Raw genomic sequence first — 15,428 nt, forward strand, 5'->3', positions numbered from 1 at the left:
CACAAATTATTGGGACCCAGCGCAGGCCCTGTCACACACAAAGTAGTTCCTGACAACCGACTGAACAAAGCTGAGGCTATGCCAGTGTATCTGGGTATAGATACCTGTGGCAGTCCAGAGATTTATAGGCAGGAAACAAAATATCAATAAATGCCATGACATTTAAGAGATTAAATAATGAATAAAGGAAGGAATTACTTACAGCTTTCTATCTCGAGTGTGCAGTTTTGCTCATCCAGTGGATACCTTCTCAGGTCCATCATGCAAGCAGCCGTGGTAGTGATCCTGAAAACACATGACAAAATGATGAGTTCAATTCACGGCATTGTGGTAGAATTTCATAGATAGCATATTGAAGGTTTGATGCACAGTAGGAGAATAACAGTAAACTCCAGCGTCTTGTCCAGCAGATGTAGACAAAGCTGATAGCATAACTGATCGATAATGAAGAACCTGTTAGTGAACAGAAGGTAGAGCACAACTAGATTGAAATTATACAGAGTTGTTATCTGCAATAGAGATATTTAGGACCAAACCTTAAAACCCCTATGTGTTGACTCTGATGTTTGGTGAACTTTAGTTTGTGACAGCTGTGATAAACCAAACCTCCACCTCCGTCTACCATGGGCCCTGCACTGGTGCTCGATGCCCCGTGGTCTCTGTTTTACCATTTAGGTTAGGGTAAAGGTTGAGTTAGGTTCTTGTCTTCACAGTGTCGTGAATTAACGTTTATAAATGTTGAAACGTTAGTACAGTTTAACTTCATTCACCAAGGCACATACTTACATTCACAGAATTCTGATGACCATTTATTTTCTGTGTAACCATGAGTAACTAAACAAGACTTAAAATCTTCAAAACCTCTACAGCTAAATGCAGGAGCCTTTGAGGGTTTGGGGGTGGTGGCAGCAGTGGTGGGGACTCCATTTGGGGATTACAGGGCCAAAGCTAATCCTTATGTCCCAGTTTTAGCATTGTTTGGATAATCCTTTGGGTCCTCTGTCAGGCCTTACCTGAGATGCGAGTCACTACAGGGATCAAACTCTGTGGGACAGCGGTGGCAACAATAGGCCAGAGATAACAGTGGTAGCGTTTGTACTCTGACTACTGCATGTCATATCATCATGAAATACGTGGAAAGAAAAGGCATGTTTCACAACCCGATGGCATCCCAAAGACTTGACAAGTCTAGATTATTGGTTGTATCAAAGCAATTTAATCACTAATACAAGACTACAAGAAGAAGAAGGAGCAGAAGAGGAAATTACATATTTAACATTTCACAAGAAACACACATGTCCAAAAGCTTTACTTAAGCAACATTATGCCACTATTTTACCTTAAAATAACAGTTTCAATATCATTTTAATGGTACACTGACTTGTAATATGGAGAATGGCGCCTCTTTCATTCCCACTCTGCATCCCAAACACCTGCTCTTTGTAACTTGGTGGAGCTGGTACGATCTCCCAGGAGAAGTGCTTTATGACACTAGGTTACACATAAGTCTAGCTTGTTATTTTCAGTACGGACATCACGACAGAGCCGAAGAGACTGAAGAAGACGTTGACAGAGGAAGCCAAGAAGAGAGAAAGAGAGTAACCAGCAAGAGGACAAGAGTAAATCTCAGACCGGCTTTTAGTCGTCGGTGGGAGCTACACGAAGTAAAAGGCTGCAAGACAGACGGTGATCTGGCCTTCTTGCTAGTAAGTTATATTATTATTTAGTATTATCTTATAGATGGCTTGCTATGTCTTGTGCTGTTGCGCTTGCTTGATGTTTGGCTATCTTAGCAATGTTGTCGACTCGCTGGTTTTTGATCAAGTCAGCCCACCAAATCCAAATCCTTCATCTTGTCAACAAATGCACATGTACAGCTGCCCATGAAGGTGAATTGCACTCCTAGTTGCAAAAAAATACCAATTCTTGCAAGATGTTGCTTTAAGTTTTGTGATTTTCTTTTTGTGAGTGCAAAGTTTTGGCACAGTTGTCCATCTCTTCCTCTGTTGATGTGACTGACAGTGCTTTGTTTTGTGAACATTGTTGTCAAGTATGAAAAGTTGTATGAATAAACAAGAATAAAAGATTGTGGGAGGTTCTTTTATGTTTGTCTCCACTTAGAATCAAAGTATTTTTTATGTTTTAAGTTCTTAATCCCTGAAGTGTCTCTTGAGAGGAAAGAGCATACAAGGTGCTGGCACAACTCCACAAGAACATGGAAAATATAAGAACTGAGGTGTTGATCTTTGAGCTAATGAAATTGTTTTCCTTCTGCATCTCAAGATACCAATGAGGTTTAATGAGTGTACCATTCAGAAAATATATTATGTATCATATACATAAATAAGCCAGTGAATGTTCCTCTCTGAACGTTGTGTAAATCAAGGGAGTTGTTTTTATGGGACCAATGGAATAAGCCTCCAACACACTGGTATAAATTTCATCCCGACACTGTTCATTAACACAAGGTCTCAGAGTTATCATTCAGTTAACAAGTTTCATCTGAGGAACTACTTTAAATGATGAATGTAAATCATATTATCTTGTACCAGGCTGAAATGGGATCTAGCTTTAATCTCCAGCACCTGAAGTGCCACAAATCAACACTACCTGACTCTGTGGAACATGTTGAGAGAAAAGATCAATACGGCTGTAGATTATTATCTTCACTTCCACTGAGATTGCCTCAATGGTGATTGTATAGACAAAGACAAGAACTTTGAGGCAAAAGGGACAGTGAAGCATAAAGATGACACCTGAAGCTTAACGCTTTGACTTTCCCTCTGGCAGAATCCAATTTTGACTTAAAAAATTATGTCATCAACCGGGCTAAAGTAAACTCAGATTTCAGCGATGAGAGGGAACCAGATTATGTTTTTAGTTCTTTAGCTTGGTAAAAACTCAGTGTTGAATTATTCTCTTTTTCTTTAAGTATTTGTTTCTATTTGTATTTTTCTTCTATTTTAGTAAGAAGTATTTAGTAAGAGTTGACCTCAAACTTTGATTTTCTTTCTACATGTGCAGCAGCCAAATGAGCCGAAATCCAGCTCATCAAAATGCCAAACTCATTTCAGCATTGTTTGAATTATTTGACACTGAGCCTGTCTTTATTTAAAGAGCTGCTTCAAAGAGAAGCAAATTCAATACCACATTCTTTATTCCAATTTATGATTCATTTTTAAACCAGATACACGGATTGTAAGAAATGAACTGCAAATTAAGCAAAGCAGTTTAAATCTGGATTATTTATCGAAACATTGCTCATAAACCTAATCTACTTTTCCAAAAGAAATGTTCTAGCATGGTAAGTGCTTTAATGATAGCTGCAACCAGCTGTGGCCAGGGAGCTATAACCTTCTGCTTTACTGCCCCTATCATATTTTGTGTATATATGTCAGCATAATAGCGTTTAGCCTTCCAATCACTATCAAAACAAATAGACAGGGATGGATAATAAGGGATAATAACAGCAGCCAACCATGAGTCAGTAGATAAGGTTATGTTGTCCATCAGACTTTGTGAAGGGAACATAAGGATGAGGCTGTGAGTAATAGGCTGCCATTCTTTCCCTGGCTCTGGTCTTGTGTGAGAACTTGACTCCCACTGAGGGAGTTGCCACAGAGCAGCACAGCATGGTGGGTAATCGTCTAGGCACACCTGACAACATAGATAAATTTGTGCCAGAGGAGAGGCTCATCTTGAGTCCAATCCCCTGTGTTACACAGCAGAGATAATCACCCTTGTATGTCTCTGTGCCTCACTCTCTTTTGCTCTCTACCATCTTTGCTCTCTCTCCTACAGCCACTGCAATGCCATTCTTTTTGCATCTAATAAGTATTTCTTAGATTTTTAAATGATGATGCAGCAATGCGACAATACTTTTAAAAAAGTTGTTGAGGTCATTTTTTTACATAGAGGCATCCCATTCTGTAAATCATCTGTGTCTGTGTCTTAGCAACTGAGCTCACCACAGGCACCATATGGTGGACAGGTGGGACCACACCTACCCAATTCAAAACAGTGCTTGTGGTATACTCAGTAATTTTGAGGTCAAACCAAAATCAAGCAAAAATTGCAGGGAAATATTTCTTATTTCACAGTTCAGTCTGTTTAAAGAGATACTGTAATTCACCAGAAATATTGTATATTATCTTCTCACCCTCTAGGATGGTCCTTATCAGCCTCCTCCCCAACATAGACATGGCCAGAGCTCAGTGTTCCAAAAAGATTTAAAAAAAAAGAAAAAGATGACCAAAATCCTATTGGATATTGTGCCTCATAACCCAAGTGTGCTGATGCAGAACAACTGCACAGTGAGTCCTGGACTTGTAATTATACCAGTATCAGGAGCAAGTCTTTGATAAAACACTCGTGTATAGCCACGTATCACATGTTCAAATTGTACTTGACATCAAGAACATGACACGATCTGTCCATCACTCTTTTGGCTGACATGAGGGTGAGTGAAAACTACATACAGTATATAACATGAAAACCAGTTGACTGTGTTTCCATTGTGATGGAAGGACTTTCAGATTCAGAACCAGCCTACAGGTAACTCATTTGGTGGAGATACATTGAAAAATGTGGTCTAAGATGGAAAGAAAAACACTAATTTTTCATATTTTTTGTAAAGGAAGATTCACCCACACTATATTACAAAATATCAGTAGAAACCTTGACATCGCTGCATCTGAGGGTTCAAATCCTTCTATTTATAGTTTATTTCTCTTTTAGTCCGTTTGACTGTATTTCACCATTTCATTGGTTCTCTTGTGTTCTGTGATTATCCTTGGTTTACAAGATGGCTGGACAAATGCTGTTTTTATTGATTTTACATCATTGATTTGGCTGGTGTTACTTCAGAAGAGCCCTGAAGCTGCAGAAGGTCCTGAGATTAATGTGTGGATCATACAGTTTATGGTACAGTGGCTTGCAAAAGTATTCAGCCCCCTTGAACTTTTCCACATTTTGTCACGTTATGACCACAAATCTAAATATATTTTATTGGAATTTTATGTGAAAGACCAACACAAAGTGGCACACAATTGTGAAGTAGAAAGAAAATTATATATGATTTAAAAAAAAATTTACAAATAAAAAACTGAAAAGTACGATGTGCAAAAGTATTCAGCCCCCTTTTCTCTGAGTGTAACCAATTGCCTTCAGAAGTTGCCTGATGATTGCTGAATGATCGAATGTTGACCTAATGACTAAATAGAGTCCACCTGTGTGTAATCTAATCTGAGTACAAATACAGCTGTTCTGTGACGGCCTCAGAGGTTTGTTAAGAGAATATTGGGGAGCAAACAGCATCATGATGTCCAAGGAACACACCAGACAGGTCAGGGATAAAGTTGTGGAGAAGTTTAAAGCGGGGTTAGGCTATAAAAAGATTTCCCAAGCTTTGAACATCTCACGGAGCGCTGTTCAATCCATCATCCGGAAATGGAAATTGTATGGCACAACTGCAAACCTACCAAGACACGGCCGTCCACCTAAACTTACAGGCCGAACAAGGAGAGCACTGATCAGAGATGCAGCCAAGAGGCCCATGGTGACTCTCGACGAACTGCAGAGATCCACAGCTCAGGTGGGGGAATCTGTCCACAGGACAACTATTAGTCGTGCGCTGCACAAATCTGGCCTTTATGGAAGAGTGGCAAGAAGAAAGCCATTGTTAAAAGAAAACCATAAGAAGTCCCGTTTGCAGTTTGCCAGAAGCCATATGGGAGACACAGCAAACATGTGGAAGAAGGTGCTCTAGTCAGATGAGACCAAAATTGAACTTTTTGGCCTAAATGCAAAACGCTATGTGTGGCGGAAAACTAACACTGCACATCACTCTAAACACACCATCCCCACTGTCAAACATGGTGGTGGCAGCATCATGCTCTGGGGGTGCTTCTCTTCAGCAGGGACAGGGAAGATGGTCAGAGTTGATGGGAAGATGGATGGAGCCAAATACAGGGCAATCTTGGAAGAAAACCTGTTGGAGTCTGCAAAAGACTTGAGACTGGGGCGGAGGTTCACCTTCCAGCAGGACAACGACCCTAAACATAAAGCCAGGGCTACAATGGAATGGTTTAAAACAAAACATATTCATGTGTTAGAATGGCCCAGTCAAAGTCCAGACCTAAATCCAATCGAGAATCTGTGGCAAGATCTGAAAACTGCCGTTCACAAACGCTCTCCATCTAATCTGACTGAGCTTGAGCTGTTTTGCAAGGAAGAATGGGCAAAAATTTCAGTCTCTTGATGTGCAAAGCTGGTAGAGACATACCCCAAAAGACTTGCAGCTGTAATTGCAGCAAAAGGCGGTTCCACAAAGTATTGACTCAGAGGGGCTGAATACTTTTGCACACCGTACTTTTCAGTTTTTTATTTGTAAATTTTTTTTTAATCATGTATAATTTTCTTTCTACTTCACAATTGTGTGCCACTTTGTGTTGGTCTTTCACATAAAATTCCAATAAAATATATTTCTGTTTGTGGTCGTAACGTGACAAAATGTGGAAAAGTTCAAGGGGGCTGAATACTTTTGCAAGCCACTGTATGTGGCCATTAAGGCTCCTAAATAGACCAAAATAACTATATTGATCATTGAAAGGCTTAAAAGTGTATGTTTTCCTAGCATACATAAAGTACAAAGTGTTTTACTCAAACAACTGCATGTCCCTTCTCTTACCAACAGTCACAATGTCTTCTTTTAACCAAACTTTAACCACAATCCTAAGTTTACAGCCTATTGTTTGTTGTTGTTATAGGTATGATGACTTCTGGCTCTCTGAATATCCACATGAAGGGAGGGCAGCAAAGCAGTGAAATTATGTACAGAGAGGAGATGAGAGAAAATTTGAGAACAGAGGATGTCAGGTGTGACAGTGAGGGAACTATCATAACAGCACTTTTTAATAGCAATAAAGAAGTTAAAAGGGAAGAGTTCTAGCATTAACATGCTGTTTCATATTATACACCTCAGGGGTTTCCAACCCCCCACAGTGAGATGGGAAGGTTGTTTGAGCCTAAGAGGTTTACAGGTATTCTCCTTTTCTTTCTGTCTTGTCCCCTGTCTTTGTCAGTATTTATTTCTCACTGATGGATTTGCTGCTGGTGATGGGGCTCCGTGGCTTCCAAGTGTTTAACCAAGGAGTAAATTGCCGGTTACTTTCTGGCAACTTTCTGATCTCTGTGTCAAGATGGAGTCATTGGTGTAGAACTGAGAGCAAGAGCCTCTGGCAGAGTCTTTAAAAAGACTGTGTAGGAAAGGTAAAGGTTATGCATGGTTGTGTGGGGTTATGTGTGTGAATTTGTGCTCCTGTGTGTGTTTGTTATGTTGCTGTCACTCTGTGGATGTGTGTGTTTGTAAGTGCCTGATTGTGTTTGCAGCTGTCTGGCTCTCCATTTACCCTCACATACTTTTCCGCTTGTCCCATCCATTAAATGATGCACAGCCGCATTTCTCGCTCAGTCTTAGTATAGTCCTTAGTTGCTTGGTTACTGCCTGAGGACACTGCCAACCGCACCAACTGAGCCCCATATGTTGCATCACCTGCAGTGGCCCTCCATATTTACCAGACTGCGCTTGAAGACTCTGTTCCTGGATGGATGAAACTTGTGAGGTCAAATCAGGGCCAAGTAGCCTTAAGGGTTTCCAGCAGTCATTGGGACTCAGGCCAAGTAAATGTGTTGACTGTTGGTCACATACTCGGAACAGACAAGCTTGGTGGAAAGTAACTAAGAACATTTTTTACATAACTGCAGTATATGTTTTGTCAGTTTACAGTGTTGATAGAGTGTGATAGAATCCTCCCAACCACTCAGTATTTTGTCACGCTCCATTCCCTCTGCTGCATCTGTTGAAGTCACGCTAAGCTAGCAGTTCGAACAAGTCCAGCTCTGAACCACTGTCTTGGCTGCCAGTGGAGGTAAGAAACGGGATTACTGAGTCGCTGCTTTCCATGTTGACCGGTAAAAATGTATCAGTGGTCGAGGGGTGACTGCTGGGGCAGGGGTGTGTGTGCTTTTGTTTGAAAGCTTTTTCAAGTACAGTTTTGATGTACCTTTTATACTGCTCTATGCGTCTATTCCACCATGTTCCAAAGGGAAATGTTCTACTTTTTACTCTTGAATAGTAGTTTGAAAGCAATATTTTCTATTTTTCAAGTTAATTTGCAGCTTTTTACATACAAAAAGGATAACCTTATAACTAACCTGTCTAATCACAGCTCACAATCCCTATTAGTTCCCTATGATTTGTATTTTCAATTAATTGTGGTACAGCCACTTTTACTTTCATAAAGGATCTGAATACCTCTCTTCCATTGCCTGAAGAGTTATATGAGCTTCATTCAGAGGCACAAAATGCGCAGCGTGCCAGGGCTGCATGATTTGATATTTAAGATAATGACAGCATTCAGAGAGCACTCATCCCCCATAGCCAGCTGGTTCCCACCTACAGCCTACCAAGAAAACATAGGGAGTAGTGTGCCCACGGAACCAAATCATTTGCTGTAGCACTAATTACATATTCAACAAAAAAATCACTGCTCTTTAATGTTGGAAGGCAAAATATTATGTTTGTCATTTACTGTAAATATTTATGCTAATTTCTCTCCTTAATTGTCAGAAAAGCTCTTTGTTTCTGCAGTCTTACTGCGGTCTCCCTGTGCTCCCTGTGATATCCAGGCCTATCCTGCAGCAAATAAGTCAGAACAAAGGCAAGACCCCCCTTTAGATGTGCCCTCTCAGGCCTACCCTGTCTGAGAAAAACAGAGGTACTTCTGTTGTTTGTTATCAGCTTTTGCAATGTTATTATACTTCCTGAAGTCAATTTCTGTTGTTTGCTGTTGTTTCTTCACAGGTAAAATAATGCCCTTGAGATGGTGGATTTAGTTTTGAAGATCAATGTAGGGGTGTTACGAGTTGGAAAAAGAACACTAGTTTGCATGTCAAGAGATGTGTGCAAATGAATGCATATCAGCCCACAGAAAGGGTTGGTGCTGTTTGCCTTTTAACCGCCATAATGAACCCCTGGGATGAATTGGCAGTTCAATGGCAAATACAGTAAGTGTGTGTATGAATATTCATTAGCTGTTTGTACATTCTCTCTGTGTGCGGCTTTCTCTATTATCAGCATCTACGGACTCGCTGCATCCAATTACATTTCCAATAAAAAGCCTCAATGAGAAGATTCTCCTTGTCAACAAGGCATCTTGCTGTTTGTGTTTACAGATGATGTGGCCACTATTTCCTCATTAAAGTACGTATATTGTATTTCTGTGACAAATGAACTAATAATTGCCATGACTGCCATGCCACAGATTGCTATTCAGATCACTGTAGGCCACAGAAGAAGAAGAAGAAGAAGAAGAAGAAGAAGAAGAAGAAGAAGAAGAAGAAGAAGATGAAGTGGCTGTATAGGGACACCTTTTTTTCTTATCATAGTCACCTCAAAGCTTCCGAATTTTGTCATGATGGGTAAAAATTACATCCTTAGAGTCTGATGATCGAAACACATCTGAAAAATATTCAGTCTGATTTCTTTAAGTTGTAAATCAACGTTTAAAAGGTCTAGTCTGAGGTTGCTACATAAAGTAACATTGCTGTTTGCCAATTCTGATGAAACACATTCAGATTTTGTGAAATTTTTGCAGTAAGTGGAAAGATAATGTTTCACGTAAGCATATTATACCAGCTTTTCTTGCAGGTAACTTAATGCTTGTCATCACATTGCACATTGATTTTTCATGTTGCACTCACAGCACTTGTTTTAGGGAGACTTATGCTGTAACTATTTCTTGATGAATATCCATCCACCCACCCATTCTGTGCAGCGTCTCCACTGGTTGCCTGGCAACCTCACAGTGACGACTGTGACTCTGGGAGGTCCCTACGCCTGTCGTTTTAACATTTCTGTTTGTGTACAGAAAAAACAAACAAGACACAGCGTGTTCATTAGTGAGCTTTAGGGGTGTTGTTAGGTGTATTTTTGAACTTTGGACAGAGGCATGCCAGCTGTTCCCCCCTGGTTCCAGTCTTTATGTGGAGCTACAATAATCCTGGCTCTAGCTCCAATCCCAATACACAAACATGAAAGTGGCATCGATCTATTCATCTAATTCTCAATTCTCAACTCATCTAGGAAGCAAATAAGTGTATTTTCCAAAATGTCAGACTATTCCTTTAAAGTTCAGAACAAAATATCAACTTTCTCCCTGAGTTAGGATACTGAATACATGTATTAATAATTTCACATATGTTTATTCATATATGTATCCTTGTTATGTCAGAGTATAGGAATTATGATTAACATAATCCCTATTATTATTCCTATTTGAATTTCTTTGGTGTATGGTTTTACTACTGGCTTCTGCAATAACCCAATTTCCAGCTCAGGGACCATTAAAGTTTCATGTAGTCTAATCTAATTTATTGGCATAATAAATTAAATAACTACATAATTTGTATTAGGCTTTCAGGGGACAGGAATATGCTGTATCTGCATGTGCTGCATGGATTTGTGAGCACTCCTTGACATGCGCAAGATCCCATGACCCAATTTAGGATTTGTAAAAATCTGGTCATCCTACTTACATGATATTGAGTGTCAAGGGTGATGGATTTCTTCTCCCACTTTCAATCTAATCCCACTTCATCCAAAGTAATATTTGCACTGACTTTGTGTCATAACTTCTGTAGTGCATGGGAAATGTGCAAGCCCATATTCCAAGTGATTGTGGATTTTTCATTTGCATATTGGATTCAATGGTTGGGTTGATACTGTAGGTTATCCGTTTGAACTCAAATGGCTTGACACAGGGATGATTTGTGCTATTTGTGAGGGTCAAATTATGCTGAAATAGAACTCAATCTGCTGGTGTCTCTCTAGTTTTCTTCAGTATGCTTTTGTCCACTTTTGATGTTCCAGGTTATGAGCACATTGGCTCTGATGTAAGAGGGAAGCACTTAAACACAATGATCAAGTGCCATTCTTATTAGATAAATAGGAGAAGTTGTTACAGTGCTAGATGTCGCATTGATGCAGGGGACTGACAGTATTCAGGGTACAGTATGTCCAGGATGACACAGATTTTATTTTGATAATTCCTTTATTCCCAAACTGCAATAAACCTCAAAAGATTAAAAAAAACAACAACATGGGACAACTTCAAAACCCGTCACGCACTTTGCTTGATGCTGTGTTTACTGTGTGTAGGAAATACTGACGTGTAGTGCTTTGCTTTTTCATCAAATCAAGTGTCTGCAAATTACTCTAAACCCAGCAATGATCCAGGAAGAACTGTTATGTCAGTAAACCGACTGTAAGTTTGACAAGGAGGATTTGTTTTTTTATTACCTAGGGGATTTCTGATTTAATCTGAAGGCAATAAAATGTATCAATGATTCTAAAAAATCTGATTCTAATTCACTTTGCACTCATGAATGCTCCGGCAAAATGGAACTCCACGTTGAAGTGAAGGTCCCTTGCCCCTTTCAATAATACACCGAAGGATCTGATATCTGTGCCTATGTTTGGCAGAAAAGTCCTCAAGTGGGTAAACTTGAAAATATATCCAGCATCATTCTTTTCCTCTCTAACTCAAGCCTTAGCACTTATTCCATCAAAAGTAAAATGCGTTTGTTGTTGTGAGTTATTTTCTCTCCTTAAAAGTTGTCTCTTTCTTTATCTCCTGCATCTCTAAAGAATTTGATCGCTCTTTCTTCTCTTTCCCTTCCCCTCTACTCTTGCGGCACACTCACCATATCTACCAACTATTTACCCTTTGGTTGCCACTCAAGTGTTCAGAATTAGAACTACTTGGGCTTCAGCACATTCATTCCATCAAGCCTTGGCAGGGATGTTTCTGAGCAAATTACAACATGCTGAACACTGTAAGAGGGCAGTGGGTGAGTAATGAAGACAGACAACATTAGTGAAGAAGACCTAAGAGAGCAATATCGACAAGATTTCTCTCTAATCCTCTCTTTAACGCCCCTCTCTCTCTCCCTCTTTGTCTCGTTGTCTCTATCTCTCTCTATTCAATTTCACTCTCCCACAGCAGTGCCAATGTGCTGCCATGATGGCCATTAAGATGTTATGGTTTTCAATAACTTTTTATAGAGTTTGGGCATCAGAGGCCTATTTGCAAAATGAACTGATGAGACATCAGTGAGGTGTGAGAAATGCACTGTAATCATGTTAACTTTGAGAGGCTGAAACTAAGTGGAATGGGTCAATCAATTTATATTGTATGATAGGGGTTTTGTTTTTGGCAACTGGAACACAGATGGGTCATGTCATATTAACATATCAAACATGCAAAAGTCTCAGCTTGGGGAAATATTCAGAAAATCAACTAAAATTGCCTCCCCGAAGAATGTTAACAAAGAAAACATCAAACATGATGTTTTGAAAAAGTAATACTGCAGTCTTTGTTGCTTCGAATGTGTCAACAAACTCACTGATTGTTCAAAGCTATCATTGTCTGAGAAACTCATCACATCACACTAAGTTTGAGAAGAGTGTAAAAATTACAACCATATGCTCTCTAAGTGTTCTTTGGTAGGAAGTGTGACTAAGATGAATAGATGTTTCAATCATCTGACAGTTTACAGTTTTTTGTTATTGAAAGGGAGATAAAAGGTTTTTAAGGGAATATCAAAAATGTTGCTTTTGTTTGTAAGTCAAGAATGAAATATGCAGGCATAGCAGGAAAGCTAATGTGAGTTGTGAGGGCGCAAACATGAAACCAGAAAGTATCAAATATAGCCTAAATTTCTCTCCTTCGTCGCTGATTATTTTCTCTGAGGAGAAGACATGAAATGAGATTTACAGAGCAAATATGTGTGCTGTAGCAGAAAAAAACACAAAAACAGGCAATTAAATTTCAGTTGAACTTCACATGTGCTTTTTCATCACACTTTTGGTGATGTAAATTATGCAGAGACTTTGCAAAAGCGTTGAATTTAGTGTTACAGAAACCTTGTTGTGATGTGCACATGTCCTATAAATGAGGACACAAGTAGGTCACTTCATCAACATTATAATTTTCGCTCAGGGGCAATATTGCACCTCACATCAGTAGTTTTCTTCATCTGGCTCTAATGAGCTAATTACTGACTGAGTCCAACGCAGCAGTCGTTGACTCATTGTTATGTTAAAGTTGGCAGAAGTTAATTTTTTTACCCAGGTTGTTTGTTTGAGTACTCTGACAATAGATTAAGTGTGAAGTGTTTGACAAAATGAAGTGGAAATTACTACCATTTAGTAGTAGTCTATCATTATCGGGTGCCGTACTCATCCGGCATGTGGGAGATATTGTGTTTTTTTGATTTTGTTGTGTGTGTGTGTGTCAAAAACATAGTTTATCTCTTAAAAGAGCCTTTTAAGAGATAAAAATCTCACCTTAAACCGTACAGCACGGTGCCGTCTGGGTGCAGTCGGATCATTCTATTTTTTACTGTGACACCGTGGACAAACGATTTCTTGTCGTTGAGGAAGTAGGTGTCGGGGACCCAGAGCTGGTCAGCCACCCGGTTATCTAAGGTCAGATTGAGGGGGATCTCAGAGTAGGACAGCCGCTTGTCTCGCCAGGCCTGCTGGAAGTACATCGTCAATGTGTAGTCCTGAAAGGTGCACAGAGAGGGAGCAAAGGAGGACAGAGAGGGAAAGAGCCAGAAAACCAGAGGGGGAGGAGACAGATGAAGTGAAAGGAAAACGGCCGGGAGAGGGAGGATGGATAAAAATGGAGGAGGGATGGAGAGAAAAGAGAGAAAAGAGAGGGTTACCCCAAAAAGCGACCATTTTACACAGCTGCTCTGTGATACTTTTCCACTGCAAGCTCTCAGATTGGACCAGACTAGCCTTCAATATTGGATGAAGTTCACTTAAAAGCAAATGGAACACAAGCAGTACAGGCCACAAAACTCTCAGTACAAAGCAATGGGGAATTCCTTCTTTTCACAGAAACATGAGGTTAAGACAGACACTGTGAAAGAGTGTGTATGTGTCAGAGAGGGGAGGAGAGACAGAGAGACAGATGGTATAGGGTTTGGTGTGTGTGTGTGTGTGTGTCAGTTTGGGTCTGTTAATATATGATAAAAATATGTGTGTGGCTTGCTCGGTTGGTTTATTATGCGTTTTTGTGTGTATGTGATGCACATACATACACACAGAGAAGAGAGAGAGGCCATATGTTCCAGACAAATTAAAATAACCTGCGAGCAACCTCAAAAATCTGTTTAAAAAAATCTCCTATATGCTCTATTTGCTTTGACAGTTGCTGTCTTTCTGGGATTAAGTATTGTTTGTGAAACGGGCTCACTATCTTATACTTGCATAACATATTCACTCATTTTCTTCTGTTTGTCCTGCCAGAACCAGAAAGGTAGACCATCCTCCAGCATCAAATCAAGTCGCGCTGAGACAGCACAAAGCCTTTGAGGGACTGTAAATGTTTGCTTTACATAGCAGACTCAGACATCAAAGTGTGTTGGACAAGATATGCATGTTTCTTAGAAAAGGAGAAATATATATAATACATGCACTGTATATACTCTTCTTCAACAATTTATTAATTTATTCTGTATGGATGGGATGAAGAAGAGGCATGGTTACAGTGTCACTAAGGCAAGCTTGTGTATATTTATTTAATTTAAACACTTAGACTGTTTCTGACTGTGGAGTTTCTAACCACTTGTTATGCTATAACTTTGATGAGTGGGATTACTGTATTATTTATATCTCATGCTTTATACGCATGTTTGCAAGGTTGCAAACAAATGTGCATGTGCATGCGGGTGATGAAGTTGCGGTTTCAAGGTATTTTGCTGAGCAACAGTTGGTGGCAGTAATGTGACAAGAAATGTACCACTGCACCAACAAAAAGTAATAAAAAGGAAGACAGATAACTAGCAAACATTAATAACACTGGCGGTTTCAAAATATTCCAAAAATATCAGCTTTCCATATGTTTTATGAAGAAGGAAATGCATTTGTTAGACCTAAAGAATACACACAACACACAACATAACTGTGTTTATGTACAAAAAAATAATTTCACTGTTGGACTATACATACAAAGATATATTTTCTATTGTTAAGATGTTGCACACATGAAACCTCAAACACATACAGTACGTTAATAATTTATAAACAAAGTTTGATGCAGTAGAATTCCCTGACGGTAAATCTAGGACACGATGAAACAGTCAAGCCAGCAGTCAGATGCTCATGTAGCTCACTGAAGTAAGAAGCCTACCAATCATCCACGAAAAACTAAGTTAAATAAACTTGCTGTCGCAGGGAACTTTTTGTCATGACTGGCACATCCACTTCCTGGCAAAGAGGCTGAACATGCATTTTTGAATATACCCGTCGGCTACAGATCTGACATCCCACAGCACCTTGGGAACTGGAGGCTTGG

General features: G+C 39.6%; 1 protein-coding gene across 2 annotated transcripts in view; it reads right to left on the reverse strand.

Moving 5' to 3' along the window:
* LOC139294802 (gamma-aminobutyric acid receptor subunit beta-2) overlaps positions 1–15,428 on the reverse strand; it is a 58,110-nt gene that overhangs the window by 20,169 nt on the left and 22,513 nt on the right. For both annotated transcript variants that reach the window (XM_070916733.1, XM_070916734.1), the window contains exons 4-5: positions 13,409–13,629; positions 203–285 (exon numbers count right to left, since the gene is read on the reverse strand). In XM_070916733.1, the coding sequence (XP_070772834.1) occupies positions 203–285; positions 13,409–13,629 (304 nt within the window). The remainder of the gene's footprint in view (positions 1–202; positions 286–13,408; positions 13,630–15,428) is intronic.

The sequence above is a fragment of the Enoplosus armatus genome, chromosome 13, assembly GCF_043641665.1.
Source record: "Enoplosus armatus isolate fEnoArm2 chromosome 13, fEnoArm2.hap1, whole genome shotgun sequence".
In the NCBI taxonomy this organism is placed as follows: Eukaryota; Metazoa; Chordata; class Actinopteri; order Centrarchiformes; family Enoplosidae; genus Enoplosus; species Enoplosus armatus.